This window comes from Seriola aureovittata, chromosome 5 (genome assembly GCF_021018895.1).
Source record: "Seriola aureovittata isolate HTS-2021-v1 ecotype China chromosome 5, ASM2101889v1, whole genome shotgun sequence".
NCBI lineage: Eukaryota > Metazoa > Chordata > Actinopteri > Carangiformes > Carangidae > Seriola > Seriola aureovittata.
In genome coordinates this window covers 25,469,761-25,496,516 of record NC_079368.1, presented here as the reverse complement: position 1 = coordinate 25,496,516, position 26,756 = coordinate 25,469,761, and the positions used below count along the sequence as shown (strand labels likewise).

Sequence of the window (26,756 nt, the reverse complement as noted above, 5' to 3'; positions counted from 1 at the left end):
CACTCCCTTTAAATACAGGCTTGTGTCTGAGCCCAGTCATCTTGTTTCTCCCCTGCTTGAAGTTTCCTGTCAGCTGATTGGCTTGTGGGGAGACTTTCAGTATCTGCTCAGACACCCCAGGCAGTTGCTGCTGTTAATATAGCTTTGAACACATTCTCTGGCTTCCTCTGAATGAACTATTCACAGGCGGTCATTATCCTGATCTCACTACCCAGGCGGGATCAAATACCCTCATGTAACACATTTTCAAAATTCAAAAAAATAGAAGCATTGTTCTCTATTTGCTTTTCCCCGGCAAAGTTATGTTTTGAGACAAACGACTTTTTTCGTTACAGCTAATAACAATGTGTGTAGTAAACAAAAAGCAGACAATGGCCCCCTTAATTGAATCAACCGTCATTCTAATTTCTGGGGCATCCCTCACCCTAATTAAGCACCGCTCGTTGGTTGTCATAGGAGACAATGACAACCTGAATAAAGCTGTCACTCTGGATCAGACTGACGTGTTGCCTTGGCAACAGGGGTCAGTGGGTTTGCAGTGCATGTGGAGGATGTAAGATGGGAGGAGGAGGAGGACAGAAGTGCGGAGGGTGTAAGGAGAATCTAGATCCAAGAATCAGCTGGGAGTCGGTCTTGCATTAGCATTGGATGAAAACAGTTAAACAAAGCACGGAGACAGACTTTGCACAATCTTCTCTGAAGGTCAGTGTTGCATTAGGGATGTCTCAAAAAGCTATTTGCAATGTGCCATGCTATCTCTCAGGTTGGAATTCATCTCATTTATCCTTTTTCCATAATTTATCTCCATTACCTGGATTTCACAAACACATGACTCAAGGCTTTTAACCTTCAGTTCTTTGTACTTTTCATGATGGTTCGAGGTAAAGGCTGGATCACAGCAGAATGGGGCTTTTGATTAACAGATTTGCATGTGTCTCGATTGCACTCGTTGCTGTGTAAATATCATGCTGTTGTGGAGCTCGGATGACTCCTCTGAGTCAACAAACTGCGGCTCGGTCCTGGAGATGCCATTGTGTCTTAATAAATCAACATGGATGAAAACAGGGCTATAAACGGCTGTTTAGGTGGTGCAAGTCTGTCTGCCTCCCTCCCACCTATCAGTCCACCCAGAATGCTCTTTTTATTTGCACAGACATTAGGGTGAAGTGTGCCACTCTTTATGTCTTGGCAAAAATCCACACCCATCTATTTCAAAAGCTTTTTTCTTTTCCTTCTGCACGCACACACACACACATACACACTGCAGAAAAGTGGCCCCTCTATTCTTCATCACAGCCTTGTATTTTTGAAAGGGCCTGGCTCAGATATCCTATAGGCAGGAATAACAGCTGTCGCTAAGCCACCATAGCTGGCCCCCACTCAGCACCCAGTGGGGACCCAAAACTCTCTGTGTCTGTCGCTGTCTCCATCCCGCTGTCTAGCCCTTAGACTGGCTGTCACTGGCTGCTTTCACTGTCTTTCTCTCTCTTCCTGTTCGTCTCTCTGTCTCCCCTTCTTTCACAGCTCTTTGTTTCCCTCTAATTACATTGCATCCTAATTTTTGATGTAGGACAAATGTACTCCCTTTTTGTTTTTTTGTGGGTTTTCAAGAAACAGAAGAAGAAAGGGAGAAGCAATGAAAAACCAAATGACACATGGGGTGGGACAAAGGAGGGGAGAGGTCCTGTCCTCCATTCATTCAGTATAAGAGCCCAGACAGGGCCACACTTCCCTTTACAACAAACACACACACACACACACACACACACACACACACATACACACACACTCCACCCCAGCCACCCTCTAATCTGCACTGTTCCACCCTGAGGGCCTGAAGCTGGGGCAGCTGCTACTGATGGAGCCAGAGAGCCAGCTGTCCTCACATACAGACACACTCACTCACCCACACACACACACCTAACTCATTCATTTGGGACAATGGAGTCAGGATAGGGGGGTGTGTGTTGCTCATGATTTTGGAGTGTGCCATGGTCATGGGGAGGGGGGCCTTCACAGTCAGTAAAGTGGTTTTTATGTTCGCTTTGTGTCTCAGCAACAGTTGGCAGCACGTGTGTCAATGACACGCCTCTCTGCTTTATTGTCCATGAAGTCAGAGGGTTTAGAGTGACCGGGGACCAACACACTGACACACTTATAGAAGCATAAAGAGATGCGCACACGCACACACACAAACAAAAGTGCATGTGTTCATAGACAGTTGTGAAATACAATAACTTTTTTAAGAAAGATGCGACCTGTCAAAAACAGAAAAAAACAGAGACACACTGTTTGCTCTGCTCTATTTTTATGATTTCATCATCTTGCAACATCTGCAACAGATCTGATCTGTTATCACTTTTTCAGGATCCTTGGAAAAATATGGAAGGATTAGCTCTGTAATATAACAAATCTTGTCTACGTTTGGATTTTCCTGTGTCTTAATACAGTTAGGATTACAAAGTAAGGGCATTCACATCTTGCATGTTTGACTTTAAAGGAAAAGTTGGAGCTTCAAAAACAACACATCAATGGATTCAGTCTTCACGTTCTGATTGGTTTATCTCTATCTCTAACCGCTTCAGTCTCTGGCTCCTGCTGCTATTGGTTATCCCTCTTTCTTTATCCCTGATTGGCTCAGTTGCCGATTGCATTCAGCCTCAGTCGTCTGATTGGTGGAGTATCAGCCTAGCAATTGCTGTGATTTGCCCGTGGTTGTGTGTTCACCAGCCAGAGTGTTTTCTTAATACTGCAGCTGCTTTGGAGACAGGGTGAAAGCGAGCGCGTGTTTGTATGGAGGCTGATTTGCTTGAGTGGGTGCATGAGGTGGGTTAGGTGTGTAGTTAGCAACTAAAAGGCCATATGGCTGATGATGACACATATACACACGCTTGCTCTCGTGCACACACACACACCTGACGGCTGTCTCACACCTGCTGTATGGTCTATGGTTGAGTAAGATCCGGATCAAAGGAAACAAGCCCTCGGGGACTTGTGTGTGTGTGTGTGTGTGTGTGTGTGTGTGTGTGTGTGTTTGTGTGTGCGTGTGTGTGCGTGCATTTATGTGTGTTTGATTAGACATTCACTGCTTGTGAATCCATGCCAGAAAAAAAAGAAAAGAGGACTGTATTTGAATGAGAGACAACTCGTGTCTGGCTTTGCTAAGATAGAGAGCTGGAGGCTGAAATTGTATGGGATGAATGATCTGTGCTGCAGACTGCACATACGTGCACACACACACACACACACACACACGCACACACACACACACACACACAAGACATAGATCCATATGGCACATTTACCACGACAGGGATAGGCAGGAGAGAGTGAAACTGCAAACTGCACTGTGTGTTTTGTTAGTGTGTTGGAGATGGTGTGAAAGGGAGCCACTGAAAAGAGAGAGAAAAACACAGACAGAAATAAAGAAAGAGGGAAAGAAAGAAAGAGGGCTTATCATCATCATAAATCAGTCAGTGGATTTTAGCATTGTGACCTCATGGATAAGGCTGGAGATACCCTCTCATTTGCTGTAGGAATTAAAGTTCCCTTGCACTCATATACAAACCCACCCAACAGCCTACACACAAATGCATACATACGTAATCAAAGCGGGACGCTCAAAGGCCGGGTTCTTTCGCTTCGCCCACAAAGGCAACAAAGTCTGTCTTTGTCACTTTCCAAGTCAGACGTCAGCGAGAGTTTGCCTTGCTCCGGGGCTGTGGATAAAGCTTTCACACACAGAGCCCTCACGTATATCAGCATTATACTAGTGACCACCCACACACACAGGCTGCACAAAGCACATGATACTATACAAGAAATAATTATTTAATAAAGACAAACAACAGATGCAGAACTTCCTAATTCCTTTCCCCTGCATGCAGGCATGCGTGCGTGCAAACATTCATTCATGCAAATTGACAAACCTATAGATCCTCTTTAACTCTCAAACCAAGTAAGATCTTTTGTCTGCAGTCTGTCTCCCTGTCTGTGAGCGCACATGCACGCCTGTGTTTGTTTGCAACAGAAACAGCATCATTCAGTGTCAGTGTACAGTAGTTGCTGGGTAGAGCTCTGGAGTCTGCAGAGGATGTTGTGGTTGGCTAGCCCTTTTCTTTGTTTCTCAAACTGTCTGTCGGGCACTCTGCTGTTAGACCGAGACAAAGGGGCCAGTTTAGATTCATACTCCACTCGAGGAAGAAGAGGTTTGTCTGAGGAAAAAGACTAGAGTTGTCCTCCACCTTTCTCTAACAAATGCAGAGAAAAAGCTGGGCCTGGGTTCAAGCCCTGCTGTCAACCCCCCACTCATGTTTCTGAAGTGGCCTTAAGCAAGAGACTGAATCCCCAGCTCCAGAGAGGCAGTTCTCATAATGTGGACAGATATTTTCCTTATCAAGAGATCAATCAAGTATTACATTTGCCCATCCATATTGCTGCGATTAACTGTAACTCATTTTCTCCATAACCCTTTCCCAGTTATTAGGCAAATGTCTTGGCTTGTCTGTCGACAAAAAAAAAAAAAATTGTGGATTACTGATTAGATTACCTCTCTCCTGCCCTGAGGGCACATTCGGCTGAAGAGCTGTTCATGAAATTAAGACTGAGAGAAAAGAGGATAAACAGAGATGACAAAGAAAAACCCTGTTATGAGAAAATAAACATTAAAACACACACTCATAAAGATATACTATACACACACACACACACACACACAATGTTATGAAGTTACTGTTTACTTGCTGCAGCTGCATCCTGTGTGGCAGTTAACACATGGCTTCTACTGTATATCGGTTCTCACTCACTCACATGCAACACACACACACACGAAACACACACACACACACACACACACACACACACAAACATACACACACAACACACAAAACACAGACCACACTTACACTTACACTCTTTGCAATCCTTGGTTTGGCGATCATACTGTCAAACAATTACAAAGAAGACATCAGTTACTCATTTCAGCCACTGTATTATTATACAAAAGAAAACAAAATACAAATAATAAAATGGATTATCCATAAAAGAAATAATGTACATCTGCATTAATGGCTGATTATCAAAATACACGTGTGAAAACTGTGGCATCCACGTGTCTTCGCCGTCTTTGTTTAGATTTTTCTCCACATGCAGCTTTCGAATTTTGTTTGCGCTCTAGCGTGTGTGAGTTTACCAAATTTTTATAACTGCAGATAGCAGAGCTGCTGTGTTTTGTGTGTGTTCACAATGATAAAGTGAGTGTTAACTGGAAGACAGCAAGACTCTGACGGTAAAGGAACCTAGAACAGGTGCCAAAACTAGCAATCAGCCTCTGTCATAACAATAACAGCTGTATAAGGAAAACATACACATGAGCACATGTACACTTGCATGTGCACAAGCAACAAAATCACACACTCAGGACACTACTTTTAGTGTGAGATGCTCATGCCCAGGTACAAACACACACACACACACACACACACACACACACACACACACAACCCCTATACAGCCATGAGGTCAAGGAATGAAAATGATGAAAATGTTTCTGTCACAACAACAAAAACAAAAATAAGAGTAATATTCACAGGCACATACAGAAACACAAAGGGCAGATGCACACACACACACACGTGCACACACACACACTCCTTATAACCCTTCACTGGGAGATTAAGCTGTTGATTTTTAATTGGCCTAGCAGCGTGTGTTTGTTTGATTCTAGTATTATTGCCCGGTGTGTTTTCTTCCTTGAGTGAGCTGATTAAAAAATCTCCCCCTGTCAACACGCTTGCCAGATAGATACCACAGTTTGATTAATTCACACACACAAACACACATGTCATAATCCCTGCTCTCCCATTGGCTGCTGCGGGAGCCCTGTTTCCAAAGCAACATTGGAATGCTGGGTGTGTGGCACCGCCCCTTTCAGGAAGGCAACCGCATGTAAACAAACCCGGCATGTGCCGCATTGTGTGCTCCATCTGACCCTGTGGTAAACAGAGTGTGACTGTGCGCCGGCAGACTGAGGCTGACCTCTAGGATTACATGTTATTCTGTTACCTTTAAGCGTTCTGCATATTTGTCATGTGGACATGTTGTTTATGTGACTTTACGACACTGAATCATCAAATCTGAGCTCAAATAGAGAAAACAGTCAGGTGTGTGACATTCTGTATATTTATATTAAGTCACCAAAAGGTGTGCTGCAAGTCAACAACAATCCCACGTCAGCGCGAGTAAAGCAGCAGCAGGTGCATCATGCTCGGTAGTGTCAGTGACCTGTCCTCCAGCGTCACATCTTTCCCCTTGTCATTTTACGGGATGTTCAGCCTTATGTGCTGCTGTGTGTGTTTACTTATGTGCCCCAGATATCGCAATATGGCCTTTCCTCTGCAGGCCACCAACCAAAGGTAACCAAAGTTCAGGATTCAGTGCTCTGAGTTCAGGAATTCTACTATGGTATGGCCCCAGTGGCTGGAATCCCCCCTCTTTAAGTGAAAACAGAAGGGGGGGGGGGCTAACAAGGTTATTATAGAACATAACAGCAGATAAACACATTCATAACAGTGATCAAAATATCCACACACTGAGACACCTATCCCGTTGAGCAAGAACTCCGAAGAACCAATCAGATTTCTGTTACCAGCAGCAACAACTCATGTTTATGCCTGCCTCTAGCTAATCCGGCCCTCCGATTGGCTGGTGCCCGAGCCTTAGAACACAGCCCCTTCCCCCCCCTCTCTCTCCCCTCTGCCTGCCGCTCCATCCCTACAGATTAAGTAACACCGGCAAAACAAAAAGAGCTTGTTTTTGTTTTTCATCAATGACAGTGCACGCACACAAACATGGGATGTGTTTAGAGGCAAAGGTATCAGTTTTTATAATTATACAGACAAATGCTTTGGTGGTGCAGGCACAGGAGAGTGGGAGAAGAGGCGGGATATCTTGTACCACTGTTGCCATGCACCCTCAGTGTGTTACTAGGTTAAGTATGGTATGTTGCAGTGAAAAAAAAACCAAGTGCAAGGAAGAGGGGCAATTGCATCACTCCCTTGAAAAGTCCTTGAAAAACATCTCTCTCCTTTTGTACCCTGTGCAAAATTCTAATTGCACTTTCAAATCATCCTCTGGGAGAAATTCCACATTGAAATGCTGCACACACCGCTACACAGCGTGCAAACTTTTAAATGCTCTCCCGTGTTCGTGTAAGAGCCTCCAATTTAAACTGTTCTCTGTGTTTTTGCTCATGACTCTGGCTCTGTGTTATTGTAAAGGAAAAAATCATGCATGATCTATGTTTATTGCCAACTCTCATTGTTCCTCTTTGCTGCTGGCGGTAAAGGCAAAGGGCACGAACACGCAGCCAGCTGCTGTTTGTTTTGATCTGTCGGTGAGTGTTCAGAGGTTGTTGTTAGAGTTAGAGGCACAGTGAGATAAGATATGTTGCCAAGAACATGGTCAGTCAGTCCAGATCTAATGTTATTGTGCAATACCTCTGTCGCTCAAGGAGCATGTTTTTTTTTTTTTTGTAGCTCCAAAGAAAAAAAAAAAAAAAAAAAAAAAACATGTAAGCCCGCACATGTGTAAAAACTGAAAACATGTTGTGGTCAGTTTAATACTTAACCCTTTCAGCAGGGTTATCACATGCTTTTTCTTGCCAGTTCTGATCTTATGGCACTGAACTGCTGGACATGTTCCGATTTCAAAGGGAAATAAGCTTGATGTGTTTTTCATCTGCTGCACTAAGTTTCCTTGGCCGACCGCTGCGTCTACGATCCTCAACGTTTCCCGTTTCTTTGTGCTTCTTCAAAAGAGCTTGAACAGCACATCTTGAAACCCCAGTCTGCTTTGAAATCTTTGCCTGGGAGAGACCTTGCTGATGCAGTATAACTACCTGAGACTGCGCTCAGTCTTGTCATGGTGTATGACCTGTGACATGAAACTGTCTTCCACAACCACATCTTGGTAGCAGAGTTTGACTGCTCCTCACCCAGTTTTAAGCCTCCTACACAGCTGTTTCTGTTTCTGTTAATGACTGTGTTTCAACCCACATGTGAAATTGATGATCATTAGCACCTGTTTAGTACAATTGGTTGATCATACACCTGACAATAATCCTACAAAATCCCTGACTTTGTGCAAATGTACTTATAAGAATTGATGCTGGTTTGAAGGGAGTAACACCAAATATTGATTTGATTTAGATTTTTATTTTGTTCGCTCATTTTGCATTTTGTAAATTGATAAAAATAAACAATTATTATTTATATTTTTGAAAGCATTCTTAGTTTACAGCATTTTTTCACACCTGCCGAAACTTTTGCACAGTAGTGAAAATATATATATGTGTGTGTATTTGTGTGTGTGTGTGTGTGCGCACTGTTCGAGTCAACTTGTTTGTGCAGCGGCTGGAGTCTGTCATGATGAGCTGCTACATCATCATTCCATTAAAAACCCTGACCTGTGACAGAGTGACGGCACAGCACAAGCGAGCAAGGCCCTTCATCAGGGATCCTCCTCCTCTGCCCTCCCCTTTATTTCTCTATCTGCTCTATCTCTCCCGTTTCCTTCATCTTCTGTGGTCTTTCCTCTCCCCTCTCTTCCACTCTTTTTTCTCCCTGTGCCATGTCTCCCGACTGCTCAACCTCTCTCTCTCTCTCTCTCTTTCTCTCTCTCTCTCTCCCTCTCTCGAGGTTTCTAATTAGCATGTGCGCTGAAAGCAGAGAGGCAGTCTGGCTGTCACACTGTTTACTCTGTGCTCCCCCTCTCTCTCTGTCTGTCTCTATATCTCACTCGCCCTCTCTCTTAGGGAAAATGTCACGCTGCCTTGACACCCTTCCAGTGCCTGTACCAAAGCACTATGAACTTCCTTAAGTAAGAACACAGAGCTCATTACTTGTATTTCCTCCTTTTCCTTTCTTTTTAACAGTCGCTTTGTTTCATGCGTGCACAGATCTCGCCAAACAATGAATACTTAGCGGACAACGTCTTCCCTTTTCTCTTTTTTTTCTCACTGTGTGTGTATGCGCCACAACATTGCTCCTGGATTAAACAATCCCCACGGATAACAGTGAGTGTTGCTATTTACGCTACTACTTCAAATAGTCTTACGCATCAGCATGATGGAATTTGGAATTTACACCATCCACGCTATGCGTCTCTTTCTTTTCACGCTCTTTCTATCTTTCAGTGAATCAGCCCAGCCATCCTGTCTGCCCTCTCTCTCTGTCTGCATGCCAGGACAGAGTCTATCAGCAGATGAGCAAATAGCTTGCAACTTCCGCACATTTTATCTGTATATGCGTATGTCTGTCTGTGTATCTGTGTAGACAGCAGCATTGGTTCATTTCTCCTCCTCCAGGCTGTGCTTCTATGACCATGCCTTCTTGGCCTGCTGCTTTACTTGAGGATTGTGGCCTATGAGAGGGGATTCTTGGCATGGCTTTGGGTACATGTGCTTCTGGACGGATAAGCTCAGCTATGTCAGTAATGTGTCAGCCCTGCCGAGGTTACAGGCTGCTCCCCATATTTGGCAAATCACTTAGCATTGCCCCACCCCGGCTGGACTGGCAGCCCACAGTAAACTAGAAAATATGCACAGAATGCAGACACAGACAGGGAAATAAGAGGAAAAGTGTGAGTGAGAAATAAACATGCATTTTTACATTCATTAAATACCATTTGATATAGTGAATGATAACAAAGTCTGAGGCCTTATTTTAAGGCATTTGCACTAAATTTGGCCTGTTTTCTATTTTCATTTACTAACCTCCTCTTCCCTCCTCTGTGCTAGAACAAACCAGGTGACACTTAAAGACTCTCAGACTTTCTGAGCCGTTACAGTTGTCCTGAAATAGCCTTTGCCTTTTACACTTACCTCATTACAGCTTATGTAAAGAGTCGGGCCCAAAGCCTCGGCCTCAATGCGATCAATGCATCCAGCATCATATCTCTCCCCTGTGGACTTGGGTCACATTCTTGATTTGTTCAAGAGAATCACTCGTTCACTCATCGTAAAGTGTGTCTTGTTTTTGAATATTCTCACATGTTTGCTGGGATGGTGTTCCCTTCATGTGAAATACCATGAGGGGGGCGTCAGATTAAAAATCTGGCACTAGGACCATGCGATCTAAATTTAGCCGTTGATGTTAACGTAAGGTCACTGCTATCACGGCTCATATGATATTTTTTATAAACCCTGTGACCAGAGCTTCACGATGAAAAGTCAGTGAGGGCCCACACATAGTCTTGTGTATGCTAATGCCATAGACATTGCACTCGGAAGTCACACATTTCATCCAATCAGTCCATTCAGTCGCTGCTGAACAAACACACTGATGCAATCCCAAGGCAATTTTTCGCAGACATACCAATTTGAAAACAAACATCCAAATGACTGTATCCTGCAAAAATAGTCAACAGATTATCTTCTAGATTTAAAAAATATTGTCTCTGCCCAGCTGATATATTTAAGACAACTGTCTCATTGGTTTTGACCAGACAACCAAGAGTAGTATTTCACATTAACAGCAGTTAAGTGCATGTCATGACCTCATCTGCAATGACCTGCTGTGTGTGTGTGTGTGTGTGTGTGTGTGTGTGTGCTTGTGTGTGTGTGTGTGTGTGTGTTTGTGTGTGTGAGTGTGTGTGTGTGTGTGTGTGTGTGTGTGTGCGTGTGCGTGTGCACGTGTGTGTGTGTGGGCAGGGGCACAGGTGTGTGTCACTCTACCCCACAAGGGGACACAGTGGATTTCTAAAGTGTAGGTCAGGTGTTTGAGTGTGTGTAACCAGGTCACCCTCCCCTTGGCACACACACAGCTGTTTTACTGACTTTGATTATAGGCCCTGCAAAAAGACAACCCCGATCATTACTTCTGAACTGAGAGGTCTGGATCATGTGATCTCATCCCTCACAGTGTGGTTAGGTCATCCCAGGTGCCTAGGTGTGTGTGTGTGTGTGTGTGTGTGTGTGTGTGTGTGTGTACACCTCAATGTTTACAGCTATTTCAGCTCAACCACAACCTCAAAAACTCAAAAACCACCCGTGTCAGGTCGTACCGACTGACTGATAGTGACTCTTCACGAACAGCAGCCCCACTTTATGTGTATGTGTTTTCACACTGGAATCACCCAGGCCACCACAGTGATGAGAAATTCCCTGCACGGTCAATCTAAGAAATACTGAAAGTTGCATATTGTGCTGGCTCACCACACAGCACACCACTCTGAGGACTGATCTCACTGTAAGTTGAGCAGCAGCAGAAGCAGAAGCAGCCTGGGTGTAGCTCATTTCTCCAGTGAGTGACACATACTTAGATTAGAGACACCCAACACCAGCCATCTATCTATCGCTATCTATCTATCACTCTCTCTCTCTCTCTCTCTCTTTTTTTCTCCCTCTCGCTCTACAGCCTGCCAGAGCCAGCTGGGCCATGAGCTCATGGTACCAATTGGGCCACGCGAGAGGACAAGAGAGACTCAGAGCTGGGTGGGGTGAGAGGGGGGGTGGGGGTGGGGGTGGGGGTGGGGTGCTGCCTGCCAGCTCATCGTGTAATCTCATCTTGCTGTGGTTACTGTAAGTGAGATGGAGAAGGGAATGGGAAGTAGGGACCACAGTTCCCCATGAAAGTAATGGCTCTGGGAAGGGCGGATCACTCTACCAAATTCTCTCTGAAGCATTTACCATTTACAGTCGAACCACAAGTCTGGGAATCTTTGGGTCTCCTGATATGGAAACACATACTGGAACATTTCACCAGGGTTAAAATAGTCAAATAGCAAGCAATACATGGCATTTTAATGTCACAGGACAAATATCCAAAATACAAACAGTGTCCATTTTATACCCTCCTGATGGGGAGCAAGTAAAGCTTACAATAGGAGCATTACCATTGCCACGTGGCTCACAGATTCTCAGTTTTAACTGTTCACAAAAGTCCTGCCTTTATCCAATTTGCATGATAACTCAAAACGAAGCAAGATTTTTCACTTTTTTGTCTTTGGCAGGCTTCTTCCTCTGCGTGCATGTCCAGTAGAAGGAGGTTTAACTGTGAATTTTGTAACTTTTTGAAAGCAAATCTGAAAGCATTAGTGTGGGAGGAGCATAAGATTTCGTTTTTTTGGATTTACTGTAAAAAGTGCACAGAGTAGAAAACCAATGGACCAGATATAAATATCGCTGATTGAAAACAGTGGTTTGTAAGATTTCATTCTGACACTTTCCCTTTCACTCCCTAACTAATTCTATTCAGCTTACACATTGGAATCGGAATGTTTTAAATATATTGGGAAATAGGCTTACTCAATTTCTTGCTGAGAGTGAGATACCACTCTCATATCTGTCCGTTAAATACGAAGCTGGAGCCAACACCTGGAGGTTTCGTTATCACTGTCAGGTTTCATACTGCAGAAAATCACTGTGCCTGGCCAAGAAACGGTCCCAACTGCTTATAAAACAGTGATATGCTCTTTCCCCTTGTTCCCATCCAAATGCTAAGCTAAGCTAACCGGCTGCAGGCTTCAGCTTCATATTGATCGGATAGATATGAGTGTCTATCGACTCTTCCATCTAACTCCCAGCAAGAGAGTGAGTAAGCATATTATACAAATGGTCAGTCTTCTCCCTTCTCTTTCTCCCTTTAATCATCTAAATTTTTGTGTCTGTATCGTTGCAGATCCATCAGAGATTAACTGAATATTTTGTTTGGGGTTATGACCCATGTGAAATAGAGGAGAACTCTTTATCAGCACTTAACATGGAGAGAGAAAGGAAACAGTCTGGATAGCACTCTGGAGTAAACTACTGCTTGATGTTTACCATCGTTCTGTGCCACGGTTGAAAACACTAATGTTTCTCAGTCAGAGCACATCTGTCTGGTCTTGCTCCCTCCCTTTCAGTCTATCGTAACTCCAGATCTCTGGCTCAGTCCTTGTGCAGACAGTCGGGCTGTTTCCACAGTCTGGACTGTTGCTTCAGGCTGTGGCACCACAGCCAACACACGGAGAAGATGTTTGTTAACCTCATACAAATATTAGCAGCGGCACAGCCAAGGAGTCTTTTCCAGTAGCCTTAAAAAGGCTGCTGGAAAGATTTGTTCTCCGCTGGTCCATATACACCTGTAGCCAAAAGGCGCATAGCATTAAAAAAAACACAGGCATGTTGTTGTGCTTTTCGGTCTTGCATAGTGCTTGCACAAGTTGCTGCTACAGGAGTTAGGGTTGAGACAGCAGATAATAGGCCTGGAGAGATGAGGTTTTAGAGGCAAGAATCTCATCTCACAAAAAACCATCAATGTCACTTTCATGCAAAGTAGGTCAAGTATTTTGTCAACAAAATACTTAGTGTTGCATTGTTAACTACTGTTTACTTGGAGCACATAATAAAATAGTCAGCATTTATATGTTATTCAGAAAATGGGTATTTATCTGAGGCATTAAATGTTTTTTTTTTCAAAAACAGGTCAAAATTAGACACGATTGCCACTGCTATTGTTGCTGCTGGTCTTTTTGTTTGTTTTTTTTTTCCGAAGCAGAACAGAGAAGGCTGCCTGAAGAACACACTGACCTGCATAGACGAAAATCCCTGAATATTTTACTTGCATTTTTGGATGCATGCTAGAATCAAAAATGCTTTCTCCTTTCACTCCTTTGTTGTACGTGATGTAGATTATGAACCTTTCAACTGTGTCCTGACCTGGCATTGTGAGTTGGCTGGGACTTTTGCAGGTGATTTTCACAAAATATTGTATTTCAACCACACTCAGAAACAGGCTTCATGTTTGATCAGAGTCCAGAGTGCAACAGCCACAGTCATCACAAGCCACAAAGATCTTAATGACTGTATCTAATCCTAATCTTGCTACAGTTTTGAATGTGCATGTAAGAAAATGACTGGTTTTGTCAGCATTTAGAGTAATTTATCCCATATGCCTACCAGTGCAGATATTAATGCCCATGGAAAATCCCTTTATTGCATATCTACATATCTCAAAGTTTTGTTTGAGTAAAAGCTTCCTCTGTTCTTAGAACCCTGAAAAATTGCCTGACATCAGTCTCAGCTGTGTGTACGTGTGTGAGTGTGATGAAGAGTGTGTGCGCGCTTAAGTGTGGTTGTGAGCGTGTGTGCACATACAGGTGTGTGTTCATGCGTTTGCGCACACATGCAGTGGTATGACCAGTGGTTGGCCAGACACCAAGGTGCTGCAAAGAAAAGCGAGATGAGTTCCTCAGAAGTCTGCTATCTCTTTGATGTGGGCCGCACTTTACTGTCAAGCCGACCACTTACGCTAACACGCTTCCTCTTACCTGCCACTGATGATCTTTCTGACCCTCATTCCGCTACAGCTCTACTCCAATTCCAGTCCAGTCTCGATGGTGTCATTGCACGTGCCTCCGCGCGCACGTGTGTGCAGGCATACAAAATGTATAACTTTTCATTTCTTTCCCCACGTGTGTTGCCTAACGGTTTGCATGAATTTTGCAAGCCATTGCAAGACATATGAACTGAACTTTCATGCACGAAGACCTTCCAACTTTCCCAACAGCATCTCTGACACGTAAAGTTTAACCTCCTCAGTGCTGTACAGTGGAGCAAAAACGGCTTATTATTACAATACAGCCTCCCCTTTCCACTTGGTTGCACAAAACTATAACTAAGCACACTACCCACTTACACACAGACCTCTGTAGCCCCAGCTGCCCGTGCACAGAAAACAAAAGAGAGCTCTTTCCTGCAGGCCCCCCAGCCTCGGCCTCAGCCTCAATTCTGGCTGCAGCGATTGTGCAAGCTGTCGCGTAAGGCAGCTGGTCTATGAGCGGTAAAAGGTCAGTGCCTGGAAAGAGCACATGTCACAAGTATCATTATGGTGAAACTGTTCTACTCTCTTTTTCTCCATTTAGTCTCTTTTCTAAGACACCCAATCATTTGATCATTACTTTCCGTATGCCACCCACGTTTTACTCTTTACTTCTTCTCTAGCTCTGTGTAGCTGATAATGCATCACTTCCTGATACCTCTATGTCTGTGCAAGCTGCTGTAACTTCCCACACTCTGCTGCAGCTTGGTTAACCTGAGGTCTGGTGAGTGCCAATGGTCCGTGACGCTTAATACAAAAAGGGGAAATAACATTTCTGACAAGAGAAGATGAGTTTGATTGCAAATGTTTATTTCACAAAAAACATTAAAAATTAGTACATTTCAAACAAATATTGCATTTGTTTTGTCTGTATATCTCAAAGTAAAAACAATAGTCCATGAAAAATAAAAAGTGTCACAGGTACAGACACAGCTGAAATCAGGATTTGCAAGCAAAGTCTCTGCTTATCCCAAGAACTTCCTGATAGCTGCGCTGGAAAATAAAAGTTAAGTCCACTTAGACATTTTCAGACCTTCTTCAGGACCAGCATCTTCCTAGTTCCCCTCTCATGAGAGTCAGTGCAGCCTCCACACTTCCATAAGTCCATTTCTTGCACAGTCTCTTTCTCTGTGACCTTCACTGCCCACTTCCCCTGGTGCCTATACTCTCTTAAGGCAGTCCCAGGGTCTCCACTTCTCATCTTTTCATGCAGTATGCAGTACAGTCCAACTCCTCAGTGTCCATCAGGCTTTCCGTCCACTCCACATACACCTGACCTAGTCCACACTTGACCACTGAACTTGAACCCCCTTCCTCAGGGTAATCCAGAATCAACGTGCCGACCCAGAATGCAATGGAAGCCTGGCTTTTGCAGTGGGGTTGGGGATGGTGGTGGGGTTGTAGTTACAGCCACAGCCTCTTAATCCAGAAAAGTGAGGCAGAGAGGCTTGACACCCCCAGCTGAAGCTCAGCTCCTTGACTTTCTTTTCATCATCTTCATCATCATCATGTGAAGCATTTATAGTGGGATGTCACTTCAGCGCTCTGGGAGTGTGATGGTGGGCACCCAGTCGTACACACTGCGGCTCTCCTCACAGAACAGACTCAGCTTGTCCAGAGCAGGGTCTTTCCATGGGTTTGCACTGGGGCTCTGAAATGAAAAGAATGAGATATTTAATAATCAGATAACCTTGCAACAAACATTATAGTCTATGCAGACATGCGGTGACTTGGCAGCGTGTGCAGAACATTCAGACGGAGGAGTGATGCATGCATGATTCACCGGCTGCCGGTTCCTGACTGAGTGGGAAACGTACCGTGACAAGAATGCAGTGCGCGTCCTTGGGCTCGCCGGTCCCGTCTGCACCCACGAGGTCCGCCAGGCGCTCGATGTCGTTTACGCGCACCACGTTGATGTCGTTGTCAAAGCAGAAAGCCTGGATGAGGGTGAAGTGGATCTGAAGAGCAATATCACACTCGTACTCCTCATCGGTGGCGAGGACGCAGAATGCCACGCTGTCTGGATCACTGAGGGAAAGATAAGAAAGGTGGTCAAAAATAAATCCTTTCTGCTTATGCTTCAAATTTAAAACAATGCCAGCTGTAGTCAAAGATTTCACGAATTGCAATACTCACACATTCATGACTTTAGCAGATTCATAAACTCCAACTGTCAGGTAGTCCTGCTTCTTAGCAGCGACGAGCAGCTCTTCCAGGGCTGCGCCTGCACTTTGCACCCTTGACAAAGAAAAACACACATCATCAGGACACTAGTCACATTTAGAATAACAAGAAAGCTACAAAACATCAACTCAACATCTTGAATAATGTTGTATCCGTGAATTAGATATTTACCTATCTGCGTTTTCCATTGTGTTGTCTTGTCCGCGGATCTCTTCCAGAGTCATAGTTATAATCCAAGCGCGATCGGGATGATACAGTGAACCAAAAAGAAAGAGGGGCTGTGTGTTTCTCTGTGTAGTCTCTTGCGTTATTCTGAGCTCTGAACAGGCTGTGGGTGGTTTTATAGCAGGTCGACGTTGTTTCTCGGCAAGGGGCGGTCTTTTCCGCGCCTGGATGCTACCATTGGCTCAGAGCAGCGGTGGTGAGGAAAGCAAAAGTCCCCGGGCAGTTACGCTGAGCTTGTTGACAACCCCACGTGGGGCAAGATTACAACCTTTCAAGAAATCCCCCCCTCCCCTCCCTCATTCCCTCACCCACCCACGGACCAAGTTGTCCTTGCCTTGTGTACAAAAAACTAAAAGTCCTGTTTACGATGGACTTGAAGAGTCACTGTATCACTGACACGTATAAAGCTTGAACCCACTGTCGCTTCAATGACCCCCCTGAATACTACGGAGCAGCTGCCATATATGACCTATAATTTAAAATTTGACCAAAAATCATTTGAGAATCCCATGAAATTTTTCTTTTTCTTTCTTTTTTTTTTTTTTTTTTTTTTTTAAATATAAAGGCCTATATATATGTTAGATTGATTGTGTCATGATGATAACACGTGGAGGTTGGGCTGGTCTTTCCACCTGCCTGCCTTGTGTTTGTAGGTTATATAATTGTTATGTACCAGGTAATGTTTTTCCATGACAGTTATAAAACCAAGGGGCACAGCGGACCGACACATTTCAGACCATCCTTCAGTGACAATGCAACCGAATATGCAGACCATTTAAAGGAAAGATCCGGGTCGGCGGAACCAGCAGTGAAGTGAACAATCTGGAACAGAAGTGGACTTCCCCAGCTCGGGGAATCACTGCTGTGATATTTATAGCAAATCCAAACTTTCCCGGTAGACACAGCATTGCTTCTCCCTTAATAAACAGCTTTGTTGATGGTGCACCTGCACGCGCACACATATCCTACCAACCTGTTACCCAACTTGCTGCTGTGTTTACAGTCAGTACAGCCCGGAAGTTACGGGCAAGCGAGCAAGCCTGTCCTGACCCAAATAGAGCTTGATTTTTTTGATGGCGACCTCGTATTTGGAGGAGTGACCAAAACAGCTTGTGGCCGGCACACGCCACTTTTTGTCTGTACATTGTTAAAGGAAGCTTAATTGCCGGTCTGTCTTGACGCGTGTCGTTTCTCTAAGGAGAGAGAATAAAGCGACTTTGTGTCACAACAATACTCACGTCCTCCACCTGCCCCCGGTCCTTTCATGGGGCTGGGGGATGTGAGTAGCCTATGTGTGTGTGCGTGAGCATCCTGCGTGCGCTCTACACTCTTTATTACCCCACTCCATTCATTGCCCTACGGCAGATGCCCGACAGATGCGCTTGCCACCCCCCACTCCTGAAAAGCGCCACGTGCCGCAGCCAGTAGTCTTTTCAGGTCAATTTATCTTATCAGTGGGACTGCAGGAGTTTACATTCAACATCACTCGCTGTTCGGACAGATGCCGAAGGCTGTGTATGTTTACGCACCCGCTGACTGGTCTTGCCTTAACTTGGAATCATGTCTACTATAGTATAAGCAATGTTGTACAATGTGTATGAGTAACTGAGTCTTGGAAAACAAATTATAAAAGCTCAAAACTTATCATGAAGAAAATCTTCACAGCTAAGAGAGAGTGAGTCACACCACACAATAGGGGTCTAAGTAGCACAAAGGACGCCTAATTACCAGAACATTGAGCGCTATTAAAGGTTGTTTTCATCATAGGGTTCTTTTTAAACGATGAGTCAAATAAAAAACCACTGTGTCATTTGTTTGTAAGTAAATATCAAGGTGCCCACATGTTAACTGATTGACCTTTAACCCTATCTTACACCATCTACGGAGCTGCTGGGACGCCAGCTTAGTGTCAGAAATCTGGACTAACAGCGCCACCTGCTGGAACTTATAACCCCCCCCCAACACAGCAAGTCTCAACATGTCGAAAAAGCTCGTGACTCATGATACCACCCTCAGACTTGAGTCACCAACCAGACCCCATATGCGTTAATTTCCCCACAGCTGAGGTTACCTCTGTGCAAGGGCGTACGTTTGGTGTCAACATTGGTAGGGACGCAACAACCCCACCACCCCTCCAAAACAAAGACATTAGCTTTTTAATGCCCTCAACTAAACGGTTTATTAACATATAAGATCTGGATTTACATTCAGGAATGCCCATACAAAAATGTTATATATGTACAGGTTTAATTTTTAAAATACAATCCTTACCTGTCCTTTCTGATTGAAGTGTTTCTGTTGTGCAAACAACTTTATTAATGCAGATGAAGCTTTGCAGGGGTTCTCTGCCTTTTTCAGGGAGGTTAGATATTGTCTTTTTCTTTGAATTTGCATTTTGTTACTTGTGTTACTCTGATACTAAAAACCCAATCCTGTTAGTTTTAGTTTGTTAGTCACCTCGTGAATTTTATGTTACTCCTCCAGTCGGCATAAAAAGTCATATTATAATAAGACATAAAAAAGCCATAGTATAAGGCATAAAAACGTCATAGTATATGTAGTAAGGCAGTAAAGTCGTCAATAAATCTAATGTGCATGTCTTTGGACTGTGTGGGGAAGTTGGATTACTCAGACAGAACCAGAGCAGGCACAGGGAGAACATGCAAACTCCACACAGAAAGGCCCAAAGGCCGGGGTTCGAACCAAAAACCTTCTCACTGTGAGGCATCAGTTCCAGCCACTTCATCACCGTGCTGCCCCATTAATAAATTATTCTATAGTAATGCATAAAAACATCATAGTATAGCAAGGCATAAAAAAATCACAGCATCCATGGTGATATTTTCTTGGGATTTTTCAACAGAAATTAAACTCATACTTTGATATATTCACCATTTTGGGTACTCCTGCTAGCAACCTGACTGCTAGCCTACAGGTGACAGAAGCCAGGGTTAGTTTGCTAGTTAACACTAGCTAACATGGTTACTCAGTTGTGATTTTTCTGGTGATGTTAGGTACCACTGTGATATTCTCACGACATGAGCCTCAAGTTAGCCCTCGCCCTTTCAGTCAATCAAATGCTAGCATGCCTAAATCGGTTGTCTTGGAGATGTAGCCTCTTGGAGGGCACATAGGAATGATCTATGACTTCACTCCAAACATAGTGCGAACGAGTTCACTGAAATTGCGATATATAAAAAGTTTATTATTATAGATGTCCAGACATGTTTTATACATAAAGAGAACAAATGTACAGAAGACAATAATTTAAGCATATTTACATTCCATTCTTGGACTATGTCAAATGTCAGTGCATTTGTTCAACATGAGCAACATTTAAAATCTCATTAACTCTTTGATTATAACAAAGAGCAGTTCCAATACCATTTAGATTCCATTTATTACCAACAGAAACATAGAAATACACAAAAAAATGAAACAAAAATGCCTCACTGACAAAACAGGTCATCACATTTTTGAGTATATTATACTGCAACACGGTTTACTGAGCAAATATATCAAACCCCTTATTCTGTGCACACAGGTGCTAAGATGTTTCAGGTTTGTTTATAAAGGTAAGAACTGTCCCATGAAATTGTAAAAGAGGAGATTGCAGGGGCAGACCGGGGTCGGCTGACAATAGCAAAGTCAAGGGGTTCAGCTTGTTGTTCAACTTTTTGTGGACAATTTTTCTTCCTTTACTGTACAACATAAAAACTAAGCATTCTAAAATTAAACGGAGCGTGGATACCCTTGTTACAAGGGGAAATACTAACAAACTTTACAATTCTTCTAAATGGCCAAATGTCCTGCAATGGCTTAAGCATTACGGTGGTCAGAAAACCACTTTGATCAAGCTTTATGGGAATCAAGCAATGGATGTTGCTCACTAGTCTGCAGTGCGACGTGTTGGGACTACTTATATTCACAACAATTTACTATGGGAGAGTCATTCATGACGAGCAGCGTATGGTAAGATCTGCTTGAGGTTATCAGACAGTCTAGAGTCCGACAAAGCTCACCCTAGAATTTGGTAATAAATAATAATGCCATAAAGTAATACTTCGCTTCAAGTAATCTACTGCTGGTACCTGATACATTTTTCTATGGTGTTGCCTACAAATTTTGGTTACCATCACCAATTTGTACAATAACGTGAGAGACCTCAGTGCTACCTAAGTAGCATGGGGCCTCCGGCAATGCAAGCATGCATATTATCACTGCAATGTCCAGTTTTTTTTAGGTAATTTACACTGCTGAAATATGGAAATCTCTTACCAGTTGTGTTGCCCACTGGTACAAGGAAATCGGAACAAAGTGCAAATAAAGTAATAGTAGTACATCAGAAGGCTGTTAGAGAGGAAAGTAGGGACAGACAGACTGATCCTATATCATGATAATTACTGGTATTTCCCCTTTTTGTAAGTTTAAGCTTCCCTGTTGTACCCAAAACATTAGGAATATGGCTCCCTCTGCTGGTTATATTAATAAATATCTCCCAACTACATCTCATCTGAGCGGTGCTGCTGTAATATGACAGATGGGGGGTTTCGGTCTATCCAGTTATCCTTGGACCCTGAGACTTCATATGCCACAGCAGACGCCACTACAGCATCAATGGATCCTTCCTGTAAGGCCCCTACTCCGCCAGCCGGCCCCGGTTTCATCTCTGCGGCCTGAGCTGGACCAGGGAAGTCTGCCGAGGAGTTGCTATTGACGCCTGTTTCCGAGTCAGGTTGCTCCACCCTCTGGTAGTCGGGGGTGTGGTTCTTCTGACCCCCGGCGAAGATGGCTTTACTGTTCTCCACCTCTGCTTGGGGCATTAAGAGAAGCTCCTCCTCCTCAGGCTCCGGGTAGGATATGGCATCTGTGCTTTCTGGTGGCAATGAGCGCAAAGTCCGAGAGATGACTGCAACAATGAGAGAAAAATTGATTACCAAAGCTGGGCCAAGAAAGTCACACTGCTGAAAGACAAATTCATGAAATCCTGGTCATAATTCAGATTAAAAAAAGAGTACTACACCGGCAAGCATGTACTGCAGTTTTTTTTTTTTTTTGAGGTAACTTACTGGAGGAGGGTGTGTAGAGTTCCTTCTGCTCTGTGTTTCCCCCAAATGGATTGACTGACGGGAAGATGATGAGACAGAAAGAGAGCAGGAACACCTGGAGGGCAACCAAGGAGAAAGTGAGAAAAAAATACTGCAGCATGACAAAGAACTTGACACTCAATACGAAAACAATAATCAGGAGAGATAGAAGAAATGAATGTAGTCCACAAATTACCATAACACAAGTGCTGGTTGTGCTGGCCTTCATAGTTGACATCTTCACAATACCCTGTAGTTTCCTCAGTTGCTCTATCAAGGACCTGGAGGAACCAAGAGCACACATTGACTGATACACTGAATGATGTCAACAAATTCAGAAACACTTTCGAGATATGTGTTATTACATATTAATTAAGAAGTGATATCGCAGCGTTCTTACATGTTCTGTTTCTGAAGCATTTGGACTTTCTTCTGTAATTCCAGGTTGTGTGCAGTACAGATGGCAACCCTGTGGTAGGAAGTCGTTGAAGTGATCAGTTTATTTAACCAAACATATATATACATAGTGTATTTGACCAACCATAAAACCTCATCAGCCATTAAAATTGAAGACAAACATTAAATCAATGCCAGCATAAATAGTCACAGGGTATTGAGCAGACAAAACAGTTGCTCGATTCTTCTTTAAGTTCCTATAATGTATTTTCTTGAGTTTGACAAGAGTAGCTGCAACTCATATATGAATAGCTATGTTACCAAGAAAAAGTCTGTTACAGGTCTGCAAAAATTACTGAATTAATTGATTAGTCAGCAATAACAGAAAATTAATTTGAAACTGTTTTGATGATCAAATAATCGTTCTAGTAGTTTTCTAAGTAAAAATGCCAAAACATGGCGAAGTTCCTACTACTATATCATTGGGGTTTTATTGGTCAGACAAAATAAGACATTTGAAGTGCTGTGGGCAATTACAAATTATAATGAGCATGTCTCAGTATTTTAAATTTTACAGACAAAACAATTAATGAGGAAAATCATCAGCAGATTAACTGATAATAAAAATAATTGTTAGTTGCAGCACTATTTGTCTGCTTTTCCATCCATGCAAAATTTAGTTTAATCAACTTTTAAGTCCTTTAAATTCTTTAAGTTACAATAGTTGGACTATGATCAGAACAACACAACTTTTTGGCCTACCAACAAAATCCTTCACCAAGATATTTTTATCCTTTTAGCCACATTTACCCATAATGCCATGATATTACCTATTAATTCATCTGAATGCTGATCATTGTTTTATTTTTCTAAACCTGAGCTCTGAAATAAAAGCATTTGGAGGTGGTCCCTGGAGTAAGTAATTCTGCAGGCTAGTGCGGAGAAAGCTCTGTGGAATATCAGACTGTTATCCTAAGAACAGATGTAAAAAAAATTCTGTATATTTAATAAACATTTGTAATAGAGAGAAATATATTCCAATTTGTAGAAATTTTAGCCTCTTATTCTCACCTGTTTTCCAGTCCATCAACGTACACCTTCTTCTTCTTGCGACTTTCCTGAGCAGACTGCTTGTTGCGGATCTTCCTCCTGACCCTCTTCAGGGTCCTCTCCTCTGCCTGTTACACAGAGAGGAGGAGGCTTTAAAACCAAATGTTGACATGACAGATGACAATGTGTATAGCCGCAGAAAGATCAAACAGAAAATCCATTTTGAATATTAATCCAGCAAAAGCATGGTTTGAAGGGAAAAAACATAATTATTATCAAACCAGTAGATAAATCAAACAATAAAAAGCTAACACTGGACAGGATCATTGCACATTAACTGCAACAAAAACGATTATAGCAATAATCAGCAGAATGGGTTCTGATTATGTTCATTGATGTATTATACACAATATAGACATGAACTGTGTCATCACCTTTGTGAGAGGCATGTGTGTGGGAATGGTTACTCCCTCTTTCGCCAACAGCCGCTTCTCCTCCTCAGAGAGCACAATCTCTTTAAACTGGAACTGAAGGGAGGAAAGACAACATTTGCATTTGCCATATTTGTAGCATGCATTATGAGCCATCTTACAAATGATACATGTCCGATAACACTGGCATGTTACATGAATCTTTGGGTCTTTGGTAAGATATAGAAGGAGTCTTGGTACAGCTAAAAGAGTGAGAGAAACTGACCTCTATTTTGTTGGGCTGTGCTGAATCCTCTGTTGAGTCCTCGATGGCCAAAGTGCAGGGCAGCTCGCTGGTGACGTCCTCCTCCATTGCCTCACTCACCAGGTCGTCTGTCCAGGGAAAACAGTTAAGTACAGTTAAAATAAACCTAAGTGTCCCATGTGTTGCCTAAAAAATATTACTTAAAGTTAAAGTCTTCTAAATGGCCAAATGTCCAGCCATTTAGAAGACTTAGTTAAAAAAATATTTCATATATTCAAGACTTCTTGGACTACACATACCCAGATCAATGAAGACATCTGTATCTGGCTTCTCTGCCCTCACACTCTGCAGGATGTCCATGTCCGTCCCTCCGCTTTGCAGCAGAGAGTAGCTGTGATCTGCCTGGACGGTTAAGGCCTCCAGGCTCTCCGTGTGCAGCTCTCCAGGGGTCATGGCAGGGTCAGAGTGCACAGGACTGGGCTGTGAATAACTGGGGCTGGGCACAACGTCACTATCACTGCCATGAGGACTTGGGCATCCCAGAAGATTGTTGTTTCCAACCACAGTGCTGCTGTCATCAGAAATGCCGCTGTCGCTGCCCAAAGGAGAATGAGAGGGACAGATAGCCCCCATGTTTTCTTCTCTCTCTAACAAGCTGGACAGAAAGTCTTCAGTATCCATACCTGTCAGCATCTGGGGGACAAAAGACAGTATTAAACTCTGAAACAAACACACAACAGGTAAGTTGTCAGGCTATTATGTTTTTAGCTGCTCCATGATGGTGCAGTTGATATATAGACTTAAAGATGTTTATGTTATTGTTTACAAACCCCGGACAGTTATTATCATGATTACATCTAATTAACTTCATACTAAGTTAATCTTTCTTTTCTGTGATTGAAGACTTACATCTTGTTCAGACAACCAGGACTCGATGAGCCCATTGCCATCAGGAAAGAAGGGCTCAGTAGATCCGCCCTCTCCATCGTGGAACAGCAGCCCCAGTAGGTCTGTCCCATCCATGTCCGGAAGGTCCTCAGTGACTGACATCTGTAAAAACACAGGAACATTTGCATTAAGTTAAATATTTGTCAACAAGTTTGTGTTATAGCTTAAATTCATGTGTCATGTCATACACTGCATTACAGTTAAGCAGTGCTTAAAATATTTGCTGATAAATCAAATAGCTAATTTTTGTAAAATTGATGTTGATGAATTTCTGTTTCATAACACTGTAAGTTTACAGGAATATCTTTGGATTTTGAGCTGCTGATCAGACTAAACAAGCAAATTAAAGGATCAATATTGAACACAAAAAGAACTAATTTTTCAGTTTTAGCTGACTGAAATAGACAATGAATGCTTCTATGACTATCATATGATTCCTTATCAGAGATCCTACCATACACCTCAGCTATGATTAAATGTTATATAAAAGCCCCAGTTGTCATACTCAATAATGCAGTAGTGATAGTCAATAACACATTGATTTTAGATGTCAAGCCAAAGTACTGAGTCAGATGTAGTCGTAATGAGATTTTTGTTTTACAATATCATCCTGTTATAGAATTTGTGGTGGTAATACAGTGATAAACCAGGACAAGAGGGTGGTATAGTAAATTAAGAGATGGTCCGGTACGCTGCTACCCTACAGAAATGTCTGGTCTGCTTGGATGTTGCAGTGTAATCTGCCTTGACCTTCATGTGGAGGCTCAGGGTGCATGTGGATGCTATTTTGACCTTTGCAGCCACAGAAAATAAGGAGGGATCTAAAGTATGACAGATCATACTTCCCTGTCAGTGGCTTAATAACACGTATACTAAACTGCCATATAAACAGCTTCATATTGCATCATCGCCACGCTCCCATCATGACCTCATCTTACACTCAGCCCCGCCCCCACATGTCTTTGTCACGAGATCTGAATACAATATCAAGTATCAAAACAAATAAGACGTGTAACGTTTAGTTAAATTCAGGAAACTATCATTTCTACACTGCATTTCTTGCTGAAGTAAAAATATATACTCATGAATGTTGTTCAGATGCAGGGTGCCTTTATTGTCTTGCAAGATGAAGGGTATTGTCTTGCAGCATAGCCATTTAAGACACAAACGGAATGACCTACTTTAAGTAGCAGCTGGCTGAAGCAATGTGATTCATGAGCGTTTGATTATACCAGGCTGAAAAATGTACCTGCATAATTTACTCCACTGGCAGAAATAAGGAAATGTCTTAGGCCAACATCGACGACTTAGCTACTTGACGTTATCTTAATATTCCTGTCAAGAGCTATATTAAAGAGGGCGTGGTCCCTCCTGACATTAAACACGCTGAAAAACATTAAACACGGCCAACGTCGACGTTAATTTTCTTACCGTGAGATGACAGGAGACAAAATACCATTCGAGTGAGTGCGTCCGTGTGTGTGTGTCTTTAGCTTTCTCTACTCCGGATTTCTTTACTGCTACCAATCACCGTCACAGCGCTTCCTCCTGAAACTACCTTCCAACAAGGCAAAAATTGCGTCATCACGTAAAGCCGGATATTGGTACGTGATCGTCCACCGTGCTTCTGGGAAGTGTAGTACATTTTTACTCATTATTGTCCTGCTCTGCGCATACTAGGGAGTGCAGTAAAACACAGAAAATGACAATACATATTATAAAATTATTATTAAAGTAATACAAATACGTATTACTATATTGTTTATTGTATATATATGGCTGAAGCAATGTGATTCATATATATAACATATATATAACACACACACATATATAT

General features: G+C 42.9%; 2 protein-coding genes across 2 annotated transcripts; both read right to left on the bottom strand.

Moving 5' to 3' along the window:
* Positions 1-15,146: 15,146 nt before the first annotated feature.
* gadd45ga (growth arrest and DNA-damage-inducible, gamma a) lies at positions 15,147-16,929 on the bottom strand. The gene is made up of 4 exons (XM_056375315.1): positions 16,713-16,929; positions 16,494-16,595; positions 16,175-16,385; positions 15,147-16,008 (listed from the first exon to the last, which is right to left on the bottom strand). Exons 1-4 carry the CDS (start codon positions 16,763-16,765, stop codon positions 15,895-15,897), a joined length of 480 nt encoding a protein of 159 aa, XP_056231290.1. The 5' UTR covers positions 16,766-16,929; the 3' UTR covers positions 15,147-15,894.
* A 3,021-nt stretch (positions 16,930-19,950) lies between these two features.
* On the bottom strand, positions 19,951-26,500 carry creb3l3l (cAMP responsive element binding protein 3-like 3 like). Its single transcript, XM_056377128.1, has 10 exons — positions 26,354-26,500; positions 24,884-25,024; positions 24,274-24,667; positions 23,996-24,102; positions 23,734-23,826; positions 23,321-23,427; positions 22,254-22,322; positions 22,050-22,134; positions 21,836-21,929; positions 19,951-21,675 (listed from the first exon to the last, which is right to left on the bottom strand). The coding sequence occupies exons 2-10, from the start codon at positions 25,022-25,024 to the stop codon at positions 21,269-21,271; spliced, it is 1,497 nt and encodes a 498-aa protein (XP_056233103.1). The 5' UTR covers positions 26,354-26,500; the 3' UTR covers positions 19,951-21,268.
* Between the last annotated feature and the right edge of the window lie 256 nt (positions 26,501-26,756).

Coding starts and splice junctions, on each gene's coding strand:
- creb3l3l (XM_056377128.1), bottom strand. CDS start 25,024: ATGTCAGTCACTGAGGACCTTCCGGACATGGATGGGACAGACCTACTG. Junction 23,827..23,995: donor CACAGCCCAACAAAATAGAG/GTCAGTTTCTCT, acceptor TCCTCCCTTCAG/TTCCAGTTTAAAGAGATTGT. Junction 22,135..22,253: donor ATGCTTCAGAAACAGAACAT/GTAAGAACGCTG, acceptor TGGTTCCTCCAG/GTCCTTGATAGAGCAACTGA.
- gadd45ga (XM_056375315.1), bottom strand. CDS start 16,765: ATGACTCTGGAAGAGATCCGCGGACAAGACAACACAATGGAAAACGCA. Junction 16,386..16,493: donor TCTGCTAAAGTCATGAATGT/GTGAGTATTGCA, acceptor TCTTTCCCTCAG/TGATCCAGACAGCGTGGCAT. Junction 16,009..16,174: donor CGCACTGCATTCTTGTCACG/GTACGTTTCCCA, acceptor TTTTCATTTCAG/AGCCCCAGTGCAAACCCATG.